This window comes from Bombus vosnesenskii, unplaced genomic scaffold (assembly GCF_011952255.1).
Source record: "Bombus vosnesenskii isolate JDL3184/JDL3185 unplaced genomic scaffold, Bvos_JDL3184-5_v1.1 scf7180000013273, whole genome shotgun sequence".
In the NCBI taxonomy this organism is placed as follows: Eukaryota; Metazoa; Arthropoda; class Insecta; order Hymenoptera; family Apidae; genus Bombus; species Bombus vosnesenskii.
In genome coordinates this window covers 1,094,580-1,119,041 of record NW_022882931.1, presented here as the reverse complement: position 1 = coordinate 1,119,041, position 24,462 = coordinate 1,094,580, and the positions used below count along the sequence as shown (strand labels likewise).

The 24,462-nt window shown below is 42.5% G+C and overlaps 1 protein-coding gene across 3 annotated transcripts in view; it reads right to left on the bottom strand.

The window, feature by feature from the left end:
• LOC117231750 (transcription factor Sox-2-like) overlaps positions 1-24,462 on the bottom strand; it is a 117,190-nt gene that overhangs the window by 47,990 nt on the left and 44,738 nt on the right. For all 3 annotated transcript variants that reach the window (XR_004493013.1, XM_033490455.1, XM_033490457.1), the window contains exon 2: positions 3,432-3,497. Coding sequence is in view for 2 of the 3 variants with exons in the window: in XM_033490455.1 (XP_033346346.1) it covers positions 3,432-3,497 (66 nt within the window). In the remaining variant the exon portion in view is untranslated. The remainder of the gene's footprint in view (positions 1-3,431; positions 3,498-24,462) is intronic.

Below are 24,462 nucleotides of genomic sequence, written 5' to 3'. Positions count from 1 at the left end.
TCGTGTTTCGTGACGCGAGAAGGGCAACGAAAGCATCGTTTTAAAGACTGTTAGGCGATCTTTTCACCGCGGTGCTTTTTCTTCTTAAAAATTACGAATTATAATTTGACAGATGTTTAGAAGACGAGTGAAATACACGGATCAAAGAACTCGTGCGCGATCGTTGATAGGAAACAAAGGACGTGTAAGAATATCGTAGACGTTGATAATCCATTCGCGACCTTTTCGTTATTTTTCTCTTCGTGAAATTATATCGTACGATGCGAAAAATTTAAACGAGAGAAGCACGCGGGTTAGAAGCACACGCGTCTAAACGATAAGAAAGAATGTCGTAGGTGGCTTTAATTTCACCTTTCTCTTCGTAAAATCGTATCGTAAAATTTGAGAAATTTCAAAGATGTGAGAAACGCACGGGTTAAAGGCTCGCGTGTAAAATTGAATCCCACGTAAGGCGCGAGCCAGTGGCAAGGAAATCGCCGACAGGAAACGAAGGGCGCGAAAGGAGGGAAACGGAAGTAAATCATGCAACCCCCGTGACGACGTCGCGCGATGACAAACGAGCGAGTCGACGTCATCGCGCAAGAAACGTCGGCGACATCTGATAACGACCTTAATCGCATTAAGGCCCAACCCCCCGAGCACCCCGGCCAACGATCCTTCTTCAACCGGTGCGGTGATCGTGTCCCTAATGTCCCGAGAAAAGCAACGCTGCGATTGCGGATAAATCGCCCCCGACAAACTCGCCTAATATATTTCTTTGCCTTCCATTTCGCTCGTTGTCTCGCTAATACAAACGAATACACAAACGCGCGGTCCATTAGGAGACTTTCACGAGTTTCTTCTCTCGTACAAATGCTTTCCATGCTAACCCTCTGAAAGATTAGTTCGTAGTACGGGAAACGTGTTAGTAATATGGGAAAAGAAACGCATACTTGGTCAGTTGAGTAGAATTTTAATTAATGTCAACAATAAACTAGACAAGAAGAGATACGTAAGCACAATGATTCGTTTGCGAAGTGCATACGTAAATTATCGGTTACGAGTATGTAGATAGTAAGATAGCGTTGGAAAGTTGGATAGTTGGAAAGCGAAAGAAACGAGATATTCAGACTGTGCCGTAGGCACACGTAGTTTTTCTTTGAAGCATCGATCAATAGCGAAAAAGGATTTGTAACAGAGAGAAAAGTGAAAATCTTCTTCGATCGTATTTGATCGTTTTAGTCAAGCGATAATCTCCAAATTTCATCTGTACACGCGCGAGCAAGGATAGCTGCACCTGCAAAAAAAGAAAAAGAAAAAAGGAACGATAGAAAAACAGATGAAAATAAATGAAACTTCCATCGATATATCGATACGTTACGATTATGTTAGCGAAACAACTCTTGAAATGTAAAAGATGTGACAAGTTGGAAAAATCGTAGCGGGGGGTTTGTTCTATAACTCGATCGCGCAACAATGCGACATTTCATTATTAAGCCAGGTAACATGGTGGCTTGGAGGCGAGCATGATTCAAATTAAACCGGCAAATATTTGGGTATTTTATTTTCGAATGGAGGGGGCTTGCTGGCCGGCGGGAACGTTTTGTTACCTATTCGCTGGCCGGCGAGTTTAATTCGTTTCGTTATAAATACATCAGCAGCGGTCGAGCCTGGGAAATTACCTTTGCCGGCATAATGGCAAAAACACGAAAACCAGTACGGAAATAACGGGCAACGAGGGTAGGGCAGGGGGTTTGGTGGGCTGGCTGCGGGGACCGATTGAATTTTGCGCCTGGCCACGGTTTGAATTATGAAAAATCGGTTCGATATTTCGAGCCAGCCGTACAAAATCGGCCGACCACCGTTCGTTAAAATTCATGCGCGCAATTTGGACTGAATCGCGGCCCTGTTTGTTTCCTTGCCAGCATATTTACGGCTGATCCGCGGCCGGTTCGTGCTCGCTACGCGAAAACTGCGCCTCTCGCCTTCTCTTTCGGGACGCGCCGTTCCGCGAATTATCGTTCAATTAAGCCGAAACCAGCGCCGATCGAACGCGATTACAGATTCTCGCTAATGATTCAATTTAAATAACGAATTTTTCAACTCCTTCCTCTACCTTCTTAATCGCTGGCAGGGCAGATTTTCGTGTTCTCTTTTCTCACTTTTCTTTTTCTTTTTCTCTTTGGAAATCTTCGATAAAAAAGAATTCTGGCCTCTTAAACGTTTAATAGCAGCATGAAAGACTGGCTACGGATCATCGTCGCATTATCAACGAAGATACCGTATCGACAACAAGGATGAAGACGAGATGCAAAGGAGGGAATAACGCGATAAAAAAAGAACGTTTCGAGTTAAATTGATACTCACGCGACGTGTGTTTCTACCTTCGTAACGTGTGTTCACGCTAGACCTTGTTTGAGATTACGCACGAGTTTCTCGTTCCTGTTCGCCGCTATCAATCATTTAACACTCTCCGACGTTATTCGCAAAAAGCTCGCGTTCCTAATGAATGGTGTAGCGGAGGTATTAAAGTAAGCATAGTTTCAATTACGCTGTCACCGATGACGCGTGTATTCTACTCGTCGCCGTTGAACTCGAAGCTAAGCCGCACGCAATCGCGATGCGACCAACCTGCAGACAGCAACGTGTGTTCTCGTGTCGCGTGTCACGTGAGATTTTCTTAATCTCGAATCGACGTCAAATCGATAGAATACTTTGTGCTCTTTACTCACGACCGTATTTAAATGTTTGATCGTTTCGAAGGTGGTTCGTGAATCGAAAGGAGAACGGGTAACTAAAGTGGACGAAAGTTAGGTTGGCTTTCGATGAATCGATTCGCGTCCAGTTAGCACCAAGTTCGACTGACCCGGCTCGACCTGGCACACAAAAAGTTCCTTTACTCTTGCAGGAATTACATACAGCAGTCCTTTCACTCTAGCATTTAAAATAGAAGCAACGTACGAACGCCGGTCAATTACGGAGAACGCCCGTGTCATTTATAAATCAGAAGAAATTGCAGTATCGGTGACGTCGAATTGACTGTGAAGTCCGACTCGTAATAATCACAGTGTCACCTGCGCTACACCGGTGTTGGCAATATCGTAACGATAATGTCGCAATAATATCAGGATAACGGGAAGATTATTTGACTAGAACGTGGTAAACGAGAAAGCACGAGAAGGAAAGCAAGTTAAACGGTCGATTATCTAAAGGTATAGCCGTAGCTGGACGCGTAGCGCGTCGTCGTACACGAAACGATTTGTACTTAATTAAGATTACGCGTTGATGAGAACACGCGCGGCACGCGAGCCAAGATATTCGAGGGAGATTAGAGGCAAGCTATGGCCGGCTCGAACGTAGACACATTCTTGCGACGAGGCTTGGCTGCGCTTATGCGTCCCGTAAATTAACCCCTAATGCCGATTTCTTTTTTATCTGATTGCGTTACTCACCATGCCCGAACGGACTCCGAGTAACAGCCGGTGTCTGGATTCAACATTTTGCGGTCACTCTCTGCCCTGCAAAAGAAAAGCAAAAGTGCTATTTACATAAAGAAATTTCCAATCGAAGATCGCAAGGTTCGTTTTCTTTGTATCGTTCGATGCCTAAAACGAAATATTTTAACATAGAGGGATCCAAGATGAAAATTGTCTGGTTGATTCGGAGATACAGGCATTTCGAAAGTAGATCGTAAATACGCAACTTTTTGAGTGACTTTCGAGAGCAAGGAATCAACGATGGTATCAGACGTTTTAGTAAAATGTATCGCCAGTGTATATTACGAACGTAAAAATAACGTGAAATTAATGAAACGTTTAATTTGATATAAATATATGTATGTCTTAGTGCAGCTGGCGCATCGCGAATGAACTCGTTTAATTTTATACTCGATATAAAAAAACGTAAGTAACGATGATATCACTTTGTACATAATTTCGAGCGAAATGGCTATTCGAGTTCCGTTTGTATCGAGAAAACCACGCCCCGATGTTATATATTCACGTCAACTTGCAAACTTTTAATCGAGTATCCAGTAGGCGCCTCTTCGTTATTAATTTTTAATGCGAAACGCAATTGTTGGCTATCAGTCGTTCGTTTCTGCGGTATCGGTTTCACAGGAAGTCGCGTAAAAAATGTACACTCGTTTACAAAAGTAACTAATACAACAACTGGTCATTATCAGGCCGACAAAGTCGAGAGTGAACATGGAATAGTGGACAAAGACGATGACAAGGTGCGACACGGACGCTCGTCGCCGAGCGGGACGTGTGTCGATAAATTTATTTGCATCGCGGTGGTTTTATAATAAAACGAGCCACCGCTTTCGTCGGTTATTCACGCTGGACGATACATTATCCACAGGACGCGAGAAATTTATTCGATACACCCTCCTCCCTCTTCGATTCTTTCCTTCGTCTTCTTTTTATCCCTTATCCGCTCTGTCGCGCGCTCTTTTTCTTCTCTCTTTCTCTTGCCATTTTTTCCTGTTTTATTTAGCGAATGCGGAACACACCGAGTTTCACCGTTATTGTCATCTGTGTATCGTCGATTAAACCGCGTGTCAGCCGACACTCCCTTTCACCATGGGGCAGAACGTTTCCGTGTTACACTGCGCGGGGATAGATAAAAATGTGACGGCTGTCCTTGCCGCGAGAACCGGGAGACGACGCGTCGCGAAATTCCAGGGGCAATTTTTCCACGTTCAACGCGACCAACGTTCACGTCTCTTCCCGTGTCAACTTGCGTCGTTGCTCTTTGATAAAATCACACGCGAAATTTTACCAACTGCTTATGACGTTTCACTTGTTGCTACGTTAACTCGATTAATTCGTTGACGCTTTAATTGCCAGAAAAGTTTCAGTTTCTCTTCTTGCAAACGATATATAATTTTCCATTTAATTTCGTTATAAAGCCGTACTTGAACAAATTGTAACTTGTCAAAATATAAGCGAGCCATGCGAGAAATTTAAACGCACAAAAGTATAAAGTGCAGTGTACATGATACAGTGTATAAAATTTTATACAACAATGTACATAATATTAACATGGTAACGTAATATTCTCCATTTAAAAGAAACATGAATTTTTATGAATCTTTATCGTAATAAAAACAACAATGCAATTGCATACTGGTTATAATTAATTTGCAGATCAATAGCGATAAAAGTGTTAATTTCCATCGAATCAAATTATACACTATCTATCCCTTCTTATTTTCCGTTAGAGTAGACACAAATTTGCTGTAATAGCGACACCAGTTGTTGTCATGCGCGAATCATTGTTACGTCTTGCGCCATAACAGTTGGGGGTCGTCGTTACGATTCTCTTATTGATGTTTCGACCGCCGAACGTTTGAGACGCGTACGACTGAAGAGTACAACGAATAACCTCGCCACGATTATACAATTTCTACGCTTACTTCCATTCTCATTTTGGTAAACAGAAAGAACATTTGTTAATATTTGAACAAGATATACGATTGAAACGAGAAATCGTGAATATCAACAAGTCTTTGTACATTCTGTTCAAAGGGATATTTTTCAACGTTAGAAGAGTAGAATTTCGCCGAAGATGGTCGAAAGAACGCAGCGTTTATCGTTTGCCTGGTAAATCACAACCTTTCCAACCAATTAGGTCGTTGAATGCACATAAATATTTTATTGAATCAAATTGGATCGCAGGGGAATTCCTGTTTGCTCGTTACAACCCTTCGACCGTCTTCTCGCTTTTTTTATCAAAAGCGAGACCACCTCTACGATTTCCAAGTACAAGATCACGAGTAATCCTTTGATTTTTCAATCAGCTGCGGGCTATTGTTTGCGTGTTGTGACAGCAAGTATTATCGGGTTCGATTATGAGCGGTATTAAGGGTGACTCGTGAGAACCCCATCTGGTTGTGGAAAGGGGGCGGCGAGGACCGCGGTCATCGAGGGTGGAAATCACTGTTCGCTAGCATTACGCATTCATGCACGTCGCTTGCGTGACTATTCGTGTGCTTTGCGTAACTCGTGTCTTCACGTACAGTCCTCTCCAGTAATAGTTTACCCCACGTCCTGCGACACGATAATTTACCAACTAACAATATCAGTCAGTTGACAAGGTACGAGCTGCGAATTATAACATGATTCTCTGTTGCGATTTTAATATTTTTCATTTAATGCGATGAACAGATAATTTATAATTCATAAAATTTACTTTATTTAATTTCACTTCTTTCATTTCACAAATTCGTTACCGCTTTGTAAAGTATTTATTAATTATAATAACGCATTCTAATAATTAGAATCGAAAGGCACATGGTTGGGATTGCTCTTACAAAAAGAAGTCTATGTCCAGATTTATCGTCGAATGGAAATTATGCTTTTAAATATAAAATTAATCTTCATCGTGGTTACACATTTTCGTCATTTAATTAGATACAATTGTGCAACCGTATAACAATACGAACATTTCGTTAAAGGCATTGAAATGTGTTAAACCAAAATTATGTTACATTATTCTTTCTCTCTTCCTGAAAAAAAAAAAAAAGAAATGTAAACGCGGACAAGGACCATCTTCATTTTGAGAACTTCGATTTGTTTTTCAACTATTAGATCCTTATAAATCATCATGAAATTCCACTTTGCTTTCTTCTTTTCAATTTCTGCAAAATCGTTAAGTGAAGATGTCGTTGATCGTTTAAAAGTTGAAGATGAATATGAATATCGAAGGAAGTTTCTCTGTTTTCTTTTTGACGCAAGTTTGTCCCCTTGGTAGAATGATATGCAATTATTGCGGAGGACTGTACGTGGGTTGACGCTCGTATGGGAATGCGAATTCGATGCGGTACCACGCAGTAATTCGAGGGGTCGGTCGGTAGGAATGTGATTTTTGGCTACGAGGGGTGAAACGCCCCCTTCAGCCGTGCGGTTTGCGCGTGACGTTTGAATCCGCCGATTCCTTGCGGTTTTTTTTTTTTCTTTTTTACTTCCACTCATCGTAATACTTGCTCCCCACGAAATTATTCACTGTGAAAAATCGTGAATCGCAATAACGATACAGTCAAAAAAAGGTATTATCGCACCATCATCCTTTACAGGATCGTGACAAATCAAAATACCAGGCGTTCCGGAAGAAAAGATGTGTGTTTTTCGTGTTTGAAACGAAATTCGGGGAATTATAGTCTCTTTCTTTGATTGATCAACTGTGGAAGAAGCGTCTGTTCGTTCGTAATAAATTCATATACTTTTCTACGACCACAGCTACCGACGCTTTATACTTTAAACGATAATATTCTGCGATACAATTGCTGGCTTCTTTTCAAGTTTATAATTATTCAAAACTACAAGAAACCTCATTTTACGTTTCTTTGTGGTTACTGCCTTCCTCCATAGTTGGATAGTTTTAATTTCTATTATAACTTCTCAGTCATTAATTCTAACTAAAATAAAATTTAATTTTCAGATTATCGCTAAGTACAACGATGAAGATGGGGCGTGAAATATCTCTCTCTTACTTCGGAGAATTATTGGAGCAAACGTGCCTCAAAGGAAAATCAGCGCTAGAACGTGTCGTTTAAACAATTTGTACGTATTTCTGTTTTTACCATTACCATCTTCCTCCGTAATTGGCTAGTGCATATATCATCTCCAATACTTATTATTAAATTCCACCGAAAGTTTCTTCGAAATTCATTAGTATTTCTTAAAATACTTACTAAACGAAACATTCCTGACACGATCGAATTCCTTTCTCGTGTTAAAAACACAGGTATCGCCGCATGTCGCATGTTGCATATTTTCGCGTGCACGGGATTGTCGAATTTCATCTAAGTCTCGAGAAACCGGAACGAAAAGGAATCGCTGATCCGATGTGTCGGCGAACGATGTTCGCGGAATACCGTGGAACGTGACGAGTAGTAGCTCTTAATTCACGTAACCGGAGAACGATCGTTGCACTCCGATAGGAACATCGAGTTTACACGGCTGAACCGGATCGCGTTTCAATTCGTCGACAGGTTGCGAATAATGCTGTTGGCCGAATCGCACGCGAAACGTTTCGCGAGCGGTGAGCTTTCAATTATGCAAACATGCCAGCCAGTAGCCAGACGCGAATAAAATTTCACGTACCGCCGATATTCAGCCGATTGTACGCCCTGCTGCCGGATGAAAAACCACACTCGGTTTAATAAAAAATCGATCGTGCCGCTTTTATCCGCGGAAAAGTAATTAGACAATGCATGATTAAAAAGACCGATTCTCGCCGAGTAGAAAATAAAACGATACGTTTCATCGTACGATAGACATTGCGTGGCTAAAATCGAATACCGCCGGAGAAGATCGTGACAAGTTGCCATCTTTGGCAGGTTTCGTTAATATTCAATTGAATTTTTATTTGATTCTACGGCTAAACCTGTACCTTGCCCATTCTTCTCGTGATTTCGAAGATGCTACGTGTCGCAAGATTAAAATATTGTGTTGATTCGAACGATATTCTTCGCGTTTTCTAAAATGTTTTGTCAACTATTTACATTTGCTTGTTTTTTTTTCAGTTACGTCGGGTAGACGGAATGATAAGGATTTTTTAAAAAATCAGGTATATTTAAAGAAACTTAAATACGATTTCCTGGTTTCTTGCAAAAATGAATTGCCCGGTTGCGTGATGCGTACTGTGAGAGAAACTTTCAGATTTCTTTATCGTGTTTCGTGTTTATTCCCGTGGCATTTAATAAATTTGAACGGTGGCTATTTGTCAGAACTGTCGATGGTTAATGACTAATCGTCAGCAGGGTTGATCGTTCCGCTGTCTTCGGGGGTATCGTGAGAGACGAGCAGGTGAAGAAGGGCGAAACCAACGAGGTTGAAGCAAGATAGAACGAATATTTCAGGGAGTGGAAGGACGTGGCGCGTTTCTACGTTGCCTGGTACCTTTCGTTCTCCAACCATTTGTCACGGTGACAAGGCAATCTCACCCCTGCGCGCTATCATCCCCTTCATGAAACGCGAATTCGTTCTCCAGTTACGTCGATGTCATCGATCAAAGTTATTCGAAGATTGGATGCTCGCTGTTATTGCGACGAAATATCGTCGTTCCCCTGTCGTCGGATTTTTCCGAGTTATATTTAAGAGAGAAAGAACAAAATTAAATTCGACTGGAGAGGGTAAAACGTCTTGCTGTCGAAAGAGGAGCCACGATTTCAGTGAGATTGTAGAAACGGAGGAAGATTCGGACCAATCTACCGGCAATCCGGCTAAAAGTCGTCGACTTCAAGTATCGTATCCCTCGCGACGTAATCGTTACACTCAAGAAGAGTGGTTGCTTCATCCAGCTAAACGGCAAACGCCTCTACTTCCATTAACCCACCAGGAAAAAATAAAAAATGAAGGAAAAGCGAAGGAAATCCAGAAACATGAAAGTTGAAAAATTTTCGCGAAAATTGTATACGACAGATTCGCGTCTTACAACTTGAGATAAAATGCAATGCTTTTCCAATTACATACACTGTCATTTCTACGAAACGTGACAATTCATCGATGAGAATTTTGTATTATCGCAAGGTTACCATATACAGGGTGGTTGATAACTAATGGTACAAGCGGAAAGAAGTGGAAAAAAGAAAAAAAAATTTTAAAAATGTTTATTCTATATTTTCGGCTTCTTTTTTCGCGTAGAATCACCCCCTTTCCGCTATATCTAAGTACAAAGAAAGAATTTGTTCGGACTTTTCGGTAGAATTGCAGTGATATAGTAAATTATAACAATCACGTTTGAACGATAATAATCAGTTTATCTGTCGCTTCTAGTCTAAGTATACTAGATCGTTTAAGCAGATTTTAATATAAAAATTAGTAGCACAGTGTCGTTGATGAACGGATCTGAGGGAACATCGGTAGGGAGAAAAGTTTTTGAACGGTTTGACGAGATGTCCAGCTCTGAAACAAACGTCGGTTCCCCTCGCGGATTTTCCACAGGAACTTTTTTTTTTTTTTTTTAACAGGAAAGAGAGTCGAATCGATCCATGTTAATAATCGTCGAGTGCTACGCAAGTACCGTGTCCCCAGTCGCATAATCACTGTACTTAAGGGGAGTGCTCGCTCCACCCGTGACCGGGTTCCCACAACCTCGCCGTCATTAAACGACCGGGCGAATCACGTCGGTCTCCTGTCCCATGTGATCAACCGTTTTGGCAGGTGGTGCGTTCACGGATTTCCCATAAAATCGCGAATTGTCTGCACGGTTTAATTGCAGTCCCTTCCGATGACAATTGGTTCCGCGCAAATCACCATATACGTTAACAAATCACCATATAGTCAATACTTCACCTTTACTGTAGTACATTTTTAACGACACACGTATACCTTTGTTTGTAACTATTAGGACACCGTCTGGTTTCCCATAAAATTTTTTCTTTATTTTTACATTCACATTTATCATGCGAGATAAGCGTGCGAGAATTTGTAAGAAGTATTTTTTCACGAGATACCACAGAGGAACATAATTTATGGAGAATCGTGCGTGTTGCTCGCTACAGCTTCCAAAAATGTTGAATCCACTTTCCACGGCAATTACATTTCGCGCAATCAAGTTCATCGTGAAATATTACCGATCTCGAAATTGAGCCTCGACCCATGAAAGTTTGGCAAGCTCTGTATTAGATTGTTACGAATAACCTGACTCTCTGTGCCGATATTTATTACCGGTGGTGCATATATTTATCAATTCATATATTTCAATTGTATAACGCGCCGCTGTTATCGCGTCGGCATTAATCACCCATGGGGAGTAATTAAGTACACCGGAATCGGGGCAGCCCCGCTGTAAAGCAAAGTGGAAACGAAGCGACCTCGTGTCGTTCCGCATCGAGGAGTCGAAGGTGGGGAAGCACGACTTCCTTCGATGCTCGACTCGCGACGTCGGGCTCGTGTAACAAATCGACCTTTTAATCACGAGTGGCTCGCTGCCTGCAGTCATTTCGCCTAATGGGGCCCCCTTGTTTAGGCGCTACGTGCCGCAGTGCGGTAGGTTGCCGGCAAATTTCACCACGGGCCCCAAAGATTCGACGTTTTGTTTGAGCCTCGAGTTGGCCATTAGTCACCGTTCGCGCCGGGGAACATCGATATCGGTCATCCTTCGATCGCTTTCAAACGATCGACATACGGACACTCGAGCGACTGGAATATGGACGAAAAGGAAATGGGATGATTCGAGTCTGACAACGAGCACAAGCGTAGCAGGAATGATCGTTTAAAAAATACGGAGAACGACTTTGAACTTGGCGAAATTGAAATACGATTTTTGTATTAATTTATTCGAATATATATTTTTCGATAGTTTAGCCTTCGGATGGCGAGCGTTAGGCTTGCGAATATATTTCACACTTTTTTACTTTTTGATTGTAAGTTGCGTTTACGTAGATACTCACTCTAATTGTTCTATCGAATTATACGAAGGATTTTATTCGTTAAATAAACTTGATTATTCCATAGAAGCCTTTCCACAAAGCTTCTTATTTTACAATTTTTCTACTAATTTCTCCAAGTATATCTTTCGAGACAAAGTTCATCCTTCCAGAAATATATTTCGAAGATGAAAAGTTTGAGCAATGGGAAACGACGATGTCTTATTACCGGAAACACGAACGAAAACGAATCTGATGGTTGATCGATGAATCGAGAGAGATGGGAAGCGGGAGAGCGAGACAAATAGAGGAAGGAGGATCCATGGATCCATGGATCCGAAACGTGACGGCGCTCGGCTGAGCGTGTATCCCACCTGAAAACCGGAAACCGGGGTTCCCCTGCGGAGAGAGAGACGGCAAGCCTACCGGAACACCGGAACCGGAAGGGTGCGGAACCTAGGCGACCGACGACGTGCCGGACAGTACCGGCTCGCACTGATTACCCGCTGATGAAACGTACCGGCTCGTTGACTTCGGCCAGGGTCGCCATTAGGTACGCCCCTGAGATTCTCTCAACGATGGAAAAATCATGCCAGATCCGCGTGACTTAGGCGACTTACGCAAAAATAATACATATCGTTTCATAAAGTAACTCGATGACTTACAGTGACAACGAAAAGTATTGACGCTCTTGCTTGCCAATGAAACGATTCTCGATCAGATTCTACGTTTCATTCTTATAATATATCTTCGCTAAATTTTTATAATTATACGAATGTACTATCAAATGATACGAATTTTACTATACTTGGATTCAATTAATTAGTATGCGCATACTGTAATACGTACGATGGTGTGCGAGAACTTCCTGTAGCTACTGTGTAACAAGCAAGTTTGATCGTCGATAGAAAAGGCTCGTAACAAGAACAAATTCAAATTTTTCACTCGTTTAGACAACGATATTAATACTAATTAATTCTATTAATTAGAAGTTAAATTCACGTCACGGTGTAGCCCACGTTATAAAAGATTATCTATATCTGGACATATTTTCGAATGATAGGTTCTATATTCAATAGGTTTCAAATGGAAATTGATAGGTTTTACAAGACCTTGAAATGTATTCTTTTGTCGTCCTGAACATAGATACAGATGAACAAGGCTAATTTTTACTACCGGCACTTGAATTGTAATAAGATGAAGAAGTCGATGTCCTCTCTGGTATAAACGTCATAATCTTCTCAGTAATGCTAAATAACGACCTTTGAACGAATGTGTTTCGTAGCACACTGAGTTCTGATCATTTTTATTGCTTCACGGTTTCACGTGACAATGGGACGCGTGTTTTTTAGGCCCGGCCGATGGGAAAAAGCGATCGCGACCGGAAGTGGAAGTGGAAGTGGAAATTGAGGCAATGAGAGCGTTGCCCGGCGAGGCTCTTATCGAGATATCGCCGGTTTCTCGTTTCCGCAATTTCCTATCTGTACTGGCTTCGCACGGCCGCCAATAAAAATATACTTGGAGCTCTAAACGAACGAAATCTGTTCCCACATCGAATATTTTAGACGTCGCTTAGTCGTTGAACGCGGATAATTTCTTCTTCCTCTCTACGTGTATGTTCCTTTTCTCATTGTTATCCCGAGTCGTTGCAATCAACAAATTTATGATCCGTTTATTTCACGGTTGCTGATGATTTGAATTGAATTAACTACGATTAATCTCGTTAATCTGCTTTAAAAGATAGTGGTTTTGCATACAGTTAGGCGAATTAAGTCGTTTCGCGAGGAACATTGCGCGGAGAGAGACAGTTCCGCGTTCCCTGTGATTAAGAAGCAAGAAGCAGATTCGCAATTTTCCGCGCGATTTGCAACCCGTTTTCTAAGCCAATTCAATTAACGAGCTCGAGATTTTTCATGCATAAAGCGAAGTAAAATCCTTCCTGAAGACATTCTAACGCATAATTTCGAACTTAGTCTATGATCGCGTGGTCAAATCGGCGAATTCGTTTGTCACGAGCCAAACGTCTGTAACGAGCGTATTTATAAGGGTTTGCAGCACTTCTTTTTATCGGAAAATTATCAAATTCCCTAAGAATTTTGATCGCCTTTGAAACGTTAGACACAAATTTATACTTCAGACCAATTGTCACATTTAATACGAAACCAATAAACCTACCAATATCTATGACGAATTATTATACGATTATTATACGAATTATATATTATATTTCACGCATTCAGCGTAATATAACCGCATCGCTCCAAGTCTGTTTCTACGTTTTCATTTTGTTCTGAAATCTCAATCGCAAAATTTCTTTTGCAAGCGGTGTAAACGTTTGCACGCAAAATCGTCCTTTGGATCGGGCTTGCGCGCTGTCTCGCTGTGCTCCAACGGAGAAACAGCCACGAAGAGGGTGACAGAGGGGCGAGGAGCGAGAAAGACGTGGCGAGGAGCGATAGAGAAGCGGAGAGTAATTCACCCTTGCGGCAACATTGCGCGAGAGCACACCTGGCCAGAGCTGCAGCTGCAGCTACAGCCCCCCGTCACCGACAGGGGATGAAAAGGAGAGGGAAAAACTAGCGGACCGAAGGGTCGTTCCACGGGGCATCACGGGTTCTACTGGCCCGTTCGGGGGGGGAGGGGGGGGAGGCTGGTCTGGATGCTGAGATTTCAGTTACGCAGTTGCTCGCCAACGATTTTCAGACTCCACCGAACCAGCAAATACGTATAGCGATAATATTGTTTTTCAGTGTCCTGTACCGTTTGCTAGCGGTATTTTAGCCCTGTTGCGTTCTTTTCCATTAATTCGTATCTTTCCAACGTTAAAAGATATCTCAGAGTCGAATGAAATATCACGATACTCGTGATTTCTTATTTGAATTTTATGTTAATCGTTGTCTGGAGATATTGTGAACACCTTTTGTTCGCCTGAATGAGAGCAAGATTAAAATATGAGAAATCGGAGGTCGCAGCGTTAAGTTAAGTTAAGTTGCTGACGGAACATTATCCCATTATCGCGTTTCATTTTTTAATTTCTTAATATTTTGATATTAGAAAATATGTTCGGAATGCAACGTGATTCGATTTTCCTTATAACTCGTGGATATGTATAAGATACATGTAGATAATACGATAGATAATTAGAAAATGATGTTGATAATTATTAACCTCGCGTATTATAAGAAACTATACGAAAATTATACTATACTTGGAAGATTTCTTCTTGCACGCTTGTTTCGTTGAAGCTTGCGTTTTAAATTGTAAAGTGTCTTACGACTGAAGGTAAAGTAGCTCTATTTTACATCTGTATTTACGTGGACCTTAAATGGAAGGAGCGATACGAGGCTGAATCATCGTATGTATTATCCAGATCGGTTCTACCTAATCAAGTCCCTCTTAATCGATTCAAACATCCTCTCGCGTCTCTCTCTCTCGGCCTATCTGGCCACGACGAAGCACCGTGCAGGTGAATTTATTCAAATGCCGATCAATTCAGAAGGATGACACTCATCGACACGGCGGCTCCAGTACTTCTGCCTCTCTTTTTTCCCTCCTTTGTCATTCGCGTTACGATGCTTTTGTGCGGCCGCCTCAGAAGGGGCGGCCCGGAACAATGACCGTGATGTACGATTCGAGAATTTGTTTATAAATGCCGGAGCGTCGTCTTTCGAGGATATCCGCCGATGAAACCCGTCCACGAGAGGATTTCCCGTGGAGAACTACCGGGACAGGTTCATTCGTATTATCTTCCTCCCGCCTGCACGAGGGTCGTTCAAAGATCATCCACAGCGTCATTCGAACGATTAAAAAGAGAAACAAAGAAGAAGTTGAATCGAACAATGGCTTGAAAGAATAGAGAAAGTATTTTGTAAACGTAAACAATCTACGCGGCCGCATTCGCTCGATCTTTGAGATGAGATATTCGATATCTTATCGGAACCAGTTTTTAATTCCCTTGATAAGCTTTGGAGAATTCCAATTTTATGTCGTTCGATACGTAGTATTGCGACGATGGTTTATATTCTTCGTCTATGACATTACCGGTACATGAAAATCACACGAGGGCACGTGATTTTCTAGTTTCATTGCCGCTTTGTGATTCAACTGATGGATTTTGATATGACATAATTAAAAATGAACACGATCTATCAGCTACCAAAATGTAGATCTTGAAAGCGATCGATCAACTTATCGATTGATGAAATATGCGATCCAACGATGTTGGTCAATTATGAATAGTAGAAATACATACTGTTGAATGGTTTTGTGAAGAAATAATGTGGCAAAAGTTTGAGAACAGTTTCACCGAAAACAGCTACTCTTATCGTTAGTTAGCGAGGAATTTATGAAACTTATAAAAGGCGTGAAAGCTTCATCGAAGACTTAGTTAATTAATACCCAAGTGTCGGAATAAATCGGACAATTGGCACTATAGTTGACAAATACGCGGTACCGCTTTATAGAATTCTCGAACGATAACGATTTTCGCGTCGAGGAACCTTCGTGCTCCTATTTAGCCAATTATCAGTTACGAGGGGAGTGTCGCGAGAACGCGGGGGATGAAAAATGTTTGCTGGCCGGTTGACGCGTCCTGGGGGTCTCGGCATTAGTCGCGAGACAAAGGAGCAGCAATTACAAAAGAAGAAGCGTGTCCGCCTCGAGGAAGAAGATCCGGAAGCCTAAGTTTATTTACATTACAGTGCCGTGGCCGGTCTCTCGCTCCTTTTGTCGGCTGTAGCGTAATGCATATTAATAGGAAATAATCCCCCTGAAAAGGGGGTTGCGGGTGGTCACGGGAACGTAACGAAGGACTCGTAGAAAAGCCCCGGAGGAGAACGTTCTGCCAGATACAACGTCATCTCGCGTCACGTGGAAATTCCTGACGAATTCCGGCCACCCTGGGATAAATATTCATGGACGTGGAACTGAATTTTTATTGGGTCTTTCTCAGGCAAATCCTTCGCTTTTTAAGGAGAATTCTGCACGAGCATTCTGCATGGGAAATATACATATAGTAAGGTAGGGTTATTTGAATCATCTAAGCTTCTACATCTTAAAATTCAGTCTCCGACTTCGCGAACAATAGTCAGATTTGTCGTATAATACGAGACGCCATTAGTGTTTAATGAAATAACGAAAGAATGCGAATATATTATGCATTTAGAGACTAGCGAGGAGAAATATCAAAAACGAGAGAACGATTCGAATAATTCTACGAGTTAGAGTTACTCGAGTCAGCGACGAGATCTCGCATCAGCATCTCGGATGTCGAATTGGCCAACTTCTCTTCTTATAAAGTCACCGATTTCTCATTAACCAGCTACACAATCGTTCCATTACATTACCAGCTACACGATAAATCCGTTTATCGTAAGCAGATTGTTCAGTTTCGAAAGAACAACGTATCAATGTCGATTACAATCGCCGAGCAATCTCAGTTAGTTATCGTTTCATCGAATAAGAAAGAATTATTATTTCCACCGGCTAGGGGTGGAGAAATTTGAATAAAAAAAATTGGGTCAGCTAAAAAGACGGGCTGCAACGAGTCCAGTGAATGAAAGGAGCTGGTAAATCCTGGAAAGCACGAACGATGAAACCGCTGAGCCAGCTACACCTCTTCGTAGCTACAACCTCCGCTAGAAGAAGAAATCCTACTTCCGAGAATTTCAGCCAGAGAAGCAACTTTCCTTTTTTTCCTTCTTCCTTCTGCCACCGGCAGGATTATCTTCCCACGGGACTTTGGACCGGGAACAATTACCAGCCTCTCGAAAATCCACCGCGAAAGAGTTTCCTCGAGAAAGCGCCGTTCGAACAGGGAGGCAAAAGAAATTCGGAGAAAACCTTGTTCTGCCGTGTCGCGACGTAACAGCTCGTTTAAATTTCAGTTAAACGTGTCACCCGTTGTTCTGCAGACTTTCGAAGTTGGGTCAGAAAAATTCTAATTACGCGGACAAAGGGAAAAAACGAAGAGGAACGTTCTCTCCTTTTCTCGTGGTTGTCACCAAGGAGTCACTCGATTCGACCGTCCAAGTACGAAACAGCTCTGTTCAAATATTAACACGGGAAACAGAGGAGATTCTCAGACCTTGCTTGGTTTCGTAATACCGGTAGCTGAGTTTATACGTTTACCCGGAGGTTATCTGTACCCGTGTTTGCCGACACCTCGCCACGTACGTGTAACTTACAGCCCGCGCCCACGCGTTCGCAGACAGACGAGCCCTGGCTGTTACAATAAGCTCGATTACATCGATATTTGGCGTCTCGTCGCGATGACAATCTCAGAAACGTCGTGGCATTGTCGCTTCTTAAATTTCGACTTCACTGAAATTCGAATTTCCTTTTCTAGATTGAAGAATGTTAAAAATTCGAGACTTTCGCGTCATGTTATTGTTGGAATTTTTCAAATCGGACCTTTCGAGCGCGAACTATGCTGACGCGTAACAAGAGTAGAGGAAAAGACGTTCCGATGTTTTACCAACGTCGCGGCTAGCAGAGATCGACAGGCGCGATCATCGATCATTCCCTAAGGGTTTCAAATTTGAAATTTTTTAATTCAAGGTAAATTAACATTTTTACGGATTATTCTACCCGGCAACCGGTCGTTCGATTTCCAAATATCTTGGACATAAGAATTTTTCGATTGCGATTTTCTCATTAGGTAGTACTGGTTGTCAACCCAATAGTATTCCGATCCTTCGTTCATGATGTTATGTTCAGTCTTGCTATTTCGACGTGAAAGTACCGAAACATGAGCAAACTGGAATAGTCAAAGATTTGAGAGACACGGAGGGGTCTAGTCAGGTACACGGTCGAATCCTGGAAATAATCACAGATCCACCGACGCGCACAGAGGAGGGATCGGTAGACAGTTGGGCGCCCAAATCTTGTACCGGCAAAGTCCTGACACGAGAATCTCAGGTAGCCGTGTCCCTACCTTCGTGGGTCCCCTCCTGCGTAGTTCTTCGCAGTTAGAGCGGAGAGGAGACACGAGGGGAGTCCCTGGTCTATCTGCGAACACCCTGATCTCCCCCTCCCCCTCTCCGAATCTCCTTGACAGAACAAGCGCACCTGGTCAGGGCTGGCAGTACTCGGACTCGATTTCTTCCACCTCTGATTTTCCGCTCTCAATATCTAGCTGCATGCGAACGGTTGCACACCGTTTCACAATATTATACGCAACGCAGTACGCGTATAATCTAATTGATTATATGGAATGAATTTTACAAATTAAGAAATTAACAAATTAACCAATTGTATTCGATTAGCAATTATTCCGCCGAAACTAGCTATACATCGACGCTACGTTCTCCGCTACGTTCTCCGCTAGCAAATATCCAATTTAAATTAATCTCATTTAATTAACAATGACGTCTTACAACAATAGCCGTGTTTCAATACCACCGAAATCATCTTTTGTGGAGTAATAAAATACACTTTAAAGCAAATGAGATTCTAATTGTAAGCGTTGAAAAGGCGAGGATTTGAAAATTCGACAAACCCATCTATCTGTAGGATGCAAAATAGATTAAAATTTTCATTTTCTGGTATTTTCTCGATTGGAAAGCGTTTCACGATTTTCTATGGCTCCGAGTAAAAGTTTCATAAATCTCTGTACTCTCAGGTCGGGCTTAGCCCAGGGACGAGGCCGAGGTTGACGCCTCGTCGGCTCTTTGCCTGTACCTGGTAACCTGAAATTGGTAATCATACACCGGGACAAACCGAGAACCGGCAGCTTCGTTTTCGAGCGGGTGACGCGTTCAAGAGACGCTACAGGGGCGGCAGCCAGCAAGAAAGAGAAAGGGGGAGGGCTGGTGGTTTCTCGTTACAGAGCTTCCTGTATGGAAATCACAGAATACCAGGTTGTCTCTCTTGCTCTTTCATAAGGAAGAGGGAGGCATCGTGTCTGGCACAATGATCTCAGATTCGAATCAAATCTAGGCTGTATAACCGTCTCCCCCTTGCCGGTCTGGCCGGCCTCGTCTCTTCCGGAACCAGCCTTCAGATCGATAAACCTTGTAATCGATTTTCGAGCCGGTCTGCCACTCGAAAAGAAATTCGAGATACTTGTTGCTACACGCGATCGATGAACCTCACGATTATTAAAATCGTTCTTCTTGATACGCTAACGCGTATTTTTTTGTGCAGGGGAGGGGAGTTATTTAAACGTGTTCAAATTATTACTCCTAATACCGGGTTGTTTAAAAAATTCGTAGTGTTTTCGTTATGGATTTTTATGGAATAACGAAGTGTTTGAGTAAATATGTACTGCTCTCGGTTGGATACTAGAGAAAGTTAAAGATCATCATAAAAGAAATCGTTGATAAAACAGGTTCTATATAAACAGTGTGTCTATTAAATATTGGGATTTTAGAGCGATCACTATATGTGTTTTTAGCCACATCCTAAAAGTTTATGTAAACTTTACGAAGCGTCGATTTTTCACAGCAGACAAACGCGTAGCTTGAACGCTGCAGATATATTGCTTGTTTCGGTTTAAACTCAGCATAGCACTTGATCGCAGCAGGCAGTTATATAACAGTAAAGCAACGTTCTTCCATCGTTCGAAATATATTACAGAAATATCAATTTTTTCATCGTACATACTAAATATGTACGTATATTTATTTGATAATTACATCAAACATTCATGGATGGTAGAGAACGAGTGAAATCGTGGATGAAATCGCGCAAAAGATCCAACGATGGTACACAGTAATCGTCGACATACGTGTAATCGATCGCGCATCGACCATCTCCGCATCGATTTACAAATTTAATTGACCGCAATGCGAATGGCTCGTACGATAATCGAATTAATTAACAAACGACGAACCGTCCTAAATGGCAACGAAGAACGTGTGCTCGCACTGCTGAAAAGGAAACTTTGTTTCGATTCACGAGCCATGGGGGTCCGACGGGTCGAGTCTGAAACTCGTCTACAGGTCGTCTACGGCGAACAATTACTTTCCACTTGTCATGCTAATCGCACGTACGTGAGCACCCAGGGAATTCCACTTTGTGCGTGACGGCCTCTTTTTCACCACGCGCACTCGCCGATATGGCGCAGCCACCGTAGTTTTAAAATTCAAATCGCAACCAAGACCATATCGTTGTCGTCAACTATACGCGATCTTTCTTTCTCCAGCTCGATCCGTATTTTCTAAATGTTATATTCCCTAAAACATTTGAAAGAGGAAGATTGGATTTGCCAGTGATCACGAAATGATTATACGTACGCGTGTTGATCGTTGTAAAACTTGATTCGTACTTTCCAAATATCAACTTTTATTTATTAGAATGTGAAACGCAACGAATTTATGTTATAACGGAATAACAAGTCTATCAGCGGTAGATAACAAATCCGCGAAGCTTTGCAAAAATATTTTCCAATCTCAACATACTCTGTTCTAAATTCTATCTGGGTCTTCTAGCACGATGATTCACCAGTCAATAATACTAGTAAATTAACAAATTACAAGTTGTAGGTTGTAAGCGTTTTGCAATTTCACGATTTTCTGCGAAATACCACAATCGCTGGACTTGTGATTTCTCAAATGGTAAAACTTCATTCACCTTATTACCAAACTTAACACCATTCTGCGAGTGTATTTAATAATATTCGTGATTAGCAACGTATTTAATTGTTTATTCACTCGTACGGCTACCAACCTTTGGTTTACGTGTAATCGACATAAACATATACCAACGTACAGTAATAAAAATCGTGACACTGATCACACATGAATCAAAAGTGAAGACGAATGTAAAGCGTTTTTGATACGTTGACCGAACGTGAGCAATGATTTAGAAAAAAAGTTTAGCTGGTGTGCGAGTGAGTTGGCGTGCGTTCATATACATTTGACACAACTATTAAAGGCGTAGTCGTTTCGTGGATGGATGCAGCTAACTATGTTACGTGTTTCGATCATGCAAGAGAGCCTTGGCCTTTGGGAAACCTGTAATTTCCGAAACTGTAAAGCGACCCATCTTGACGGCCAAGTCCGAGGAGACGTCGTCGAAGTCCCCGTAGATCGCACTTGCTGGATCTATAGCAGGAAATCCGTATCGCGGAGGGCGCATGCGTTGGCTGCGTGATTCTGGGCGAGGCCAGGTCCGCGGACGAGGCTCGCGACGCTTAATTCAGTAGGCGGAGGACTGTCACGGAGGTTGGAGGCTTTCCGATCTCTCCTAATCGAAAAAGAGGAGAGAACCCGTAGGGGAAAGAAGGAGAGAAAGAGAGAGATATAAAGGGTCGAAGTGGGGGCAGATGGGTTCGCGCGCTTGCGTGCCTCCGCTTTTGATTATGCGGCCCCACGATAGGATCTGACACCGGGCCATTTGCATGGCTATCAAGATACCGGCCGTTCAAGGGACACCCATACAATCACACGCAGTCGTGTGTAAGCAACATGCCTGTTTTTCATTCCGAGCCACGCTAGTTACACGAATGATCGGTCTTTTCCTTCGAAAGACCACGTCGGAGGAAGTCTCGTTGGAAAGTCGCACGATTACCTCTTTTCATTTACTCCCGTCTGTTTCAACTGGTGGCTCGTAACAGAAATTCGTTCTGTTTTTGTACACGTAGCGGATGTATTATAATAAATACAAGCACAGGATGAATTTATATTACAGTCGAGTAAATATGCTTGTGGCAAAGTACCAAGCTCGGTGACGATGTAGACGACGTTTTTCGCAAGCGAACTCGTAAAATCACAAGCGCACGATAATAACTTACGAACTAGGAAATCGATAAAATTCTACTTATCGTATCTTGCTCCTGTGATCTTCAATCGTGAAATCGTGGTTGGTTGTCGAGGGAAAAACTTGGCAAGAGAATTCTATCGCGGATGGGGCAGCGTCGAAACAACGCTGTTCCATGAATTTCTCTGTACGTCAGCTTGACACGATAAGACGATTATTTCATGTAAGCGGTGACCAAACGCTGTTGCCGTCCACCGTTGTTGCCTCGTTGGAAAACATTTCACGGTCCAGGGAACGGGCAAGTTTGTTAAAATTCGGGGAAACGCGTTGCCAGAGACACTGACCAGAAAGGAAGGTTCAAAGCGCGTCAGAAGGTGCTTCGTTAGGTCGGAGAAGCTCGTCTCGCAGAGACAAAACCGCATTATCCGTGTAATTTGTAGGAAAAGACTGGACCCGTGAAAAAGCAAAGAACCAGCACGAAAGCTGTCGAAACCGATGAAGTAGGAAAAGCGGTGCGCAAAAAGGAGTGGATTTTCGAGTCTTTACGACCGTCTAATGGAAATAGGTAAGAGAAATCAGTCAAGATGGGCGCTTTCCCATCTTCACCAGGTATTTTTTCACCTATTGACGTTTCTCTCTGTCTCTCTGCTTCCCTTTCGTCGATATTTTTCCTCCCTTCGTTTTGCTGTTCCACACAGCCAACATCCAGAGACGAAGATATTCCGGCTGAATTGCGCCTTCTCCTGTGGCTATCGTGGGCTAGATCAAATGGCGGTCTAAGAAGGCCGGGACGAGGCGGTAAGAAATATCGTGCACTGGAAAGAGAGTGTGTAGCCAGGGGTGAAATCCGGTAGCCACGACCACGTCGACCCAAACCTAACCCGAGGTTGTGTTCGACGGGGCGCAAAACGGTTTGACCGCCAGCGCACATTTCGATAGCGAGCTACAACATTTTTTTCTCTTCAAATCTTCTGGACGAGAATATCGACTCAAATATTAACCAATCGCATACTGAGTTAATTGAAAATGAATCAGAGAACAGGAGAGAAGTATTCGATGTTTTATGTATTTGTACAGCGGTGCAATAACTTGCTTTGACATTGCACAGAAATTTCAACTTAGTGGCCCGTCTAAAAGTTTATCTGTCGCTTCGAATTACGTCGTTTGCGAGTTGAATATCATCGTTCTTTTTCCAGTCGAACTTTCAATTTTCGGTAATTTGGTTAACGACGATAAATCGATAAAGGAAAACGATCGAGCAGAGGACGAGACAGGATAAATCGTGACCTGAAAGGGGTGTAGCCATGCGTAAAGGGATGTGCTACACAAGATAAAGGGCAAGAGAGATACGTCTCGCGATGAAGTTGTAATTTCCAGGCTGTCATAGCCAACTCGTGCCACGTCTAAACCGTTCGAGAAATCGTCCCGTTTCCAGATTAACCTGTATCGGTCATACCTCGCTTACTTCTAGAAAATCTGACAAGATTTTAGCAACAACCAGCGATAACGAACGTTTCATATTTCCTCGAACGTAAGAAATTTTGTAAGAATCTAAGGAACGCAATTCGAGACTCGAGGATGATTTAAAGAACGCGAAGATTCGAAGAAAATGAATCAAGGGTTATTAACGTATATCGATTTACACGTTGTTATTGTTTAATATATGCAAATATTTCCTTCTTTAATTCTTTCTTCCGTCTGTCCCGTAGGATGAACGTGCGCAATGAAATAGAGGAAAATTGCAGAAATAAAACAAAGTCCATTAATTTTTATAGAGTTTGTACGAGGTGGTTCACGCCGGAAGAAAGAAAAGCAGAAACGATTCGCGAGTAGAGAGTGTGTGCCTCGTAGCAGGACACGCCAATTACGAACACGATTTAAGGTTCATTACACAGGACTACAAGAACGAAGCGGAAGACGGTAAAAAGGCTAAGAACCTGACGAGGAGACATTTTTGTGGTCGGAGAAACCGAAACCTCCCCTCATAGGGACGATAAACGTCGCACAAATCCTGTGCCTCGCGACACAGAGAAATCTCGCCGAAAAGAAACGCAACGACGAGTTGACAGTTCTTCGAACGTCGTCGCGATTGTTCGTAGCGTATGGAGAGGAGCCTCCCACGTGAAAATTACGTGACGAGTCTACGAAGGGATCCGATTTCCCTGTAATCATCGACTCCCGTTTCCTGTACAATGGCACGTGGCCGCTTTCGTGTAATTTCCCTTCGCTGGCAGCCGCCTTCATCTACGTGCTCCATGGCCGACGATCACTTACGATCGTTTAATTAATGCGCCGCGCCACGTGGCACGCTTTGGCTTTCGTCTCACGCGCATCAATACCTTCCTCCCGATAATTCGAAATGAGGGGGAAAATGCCGACCACGCGCACTTACTCATTCGACTATA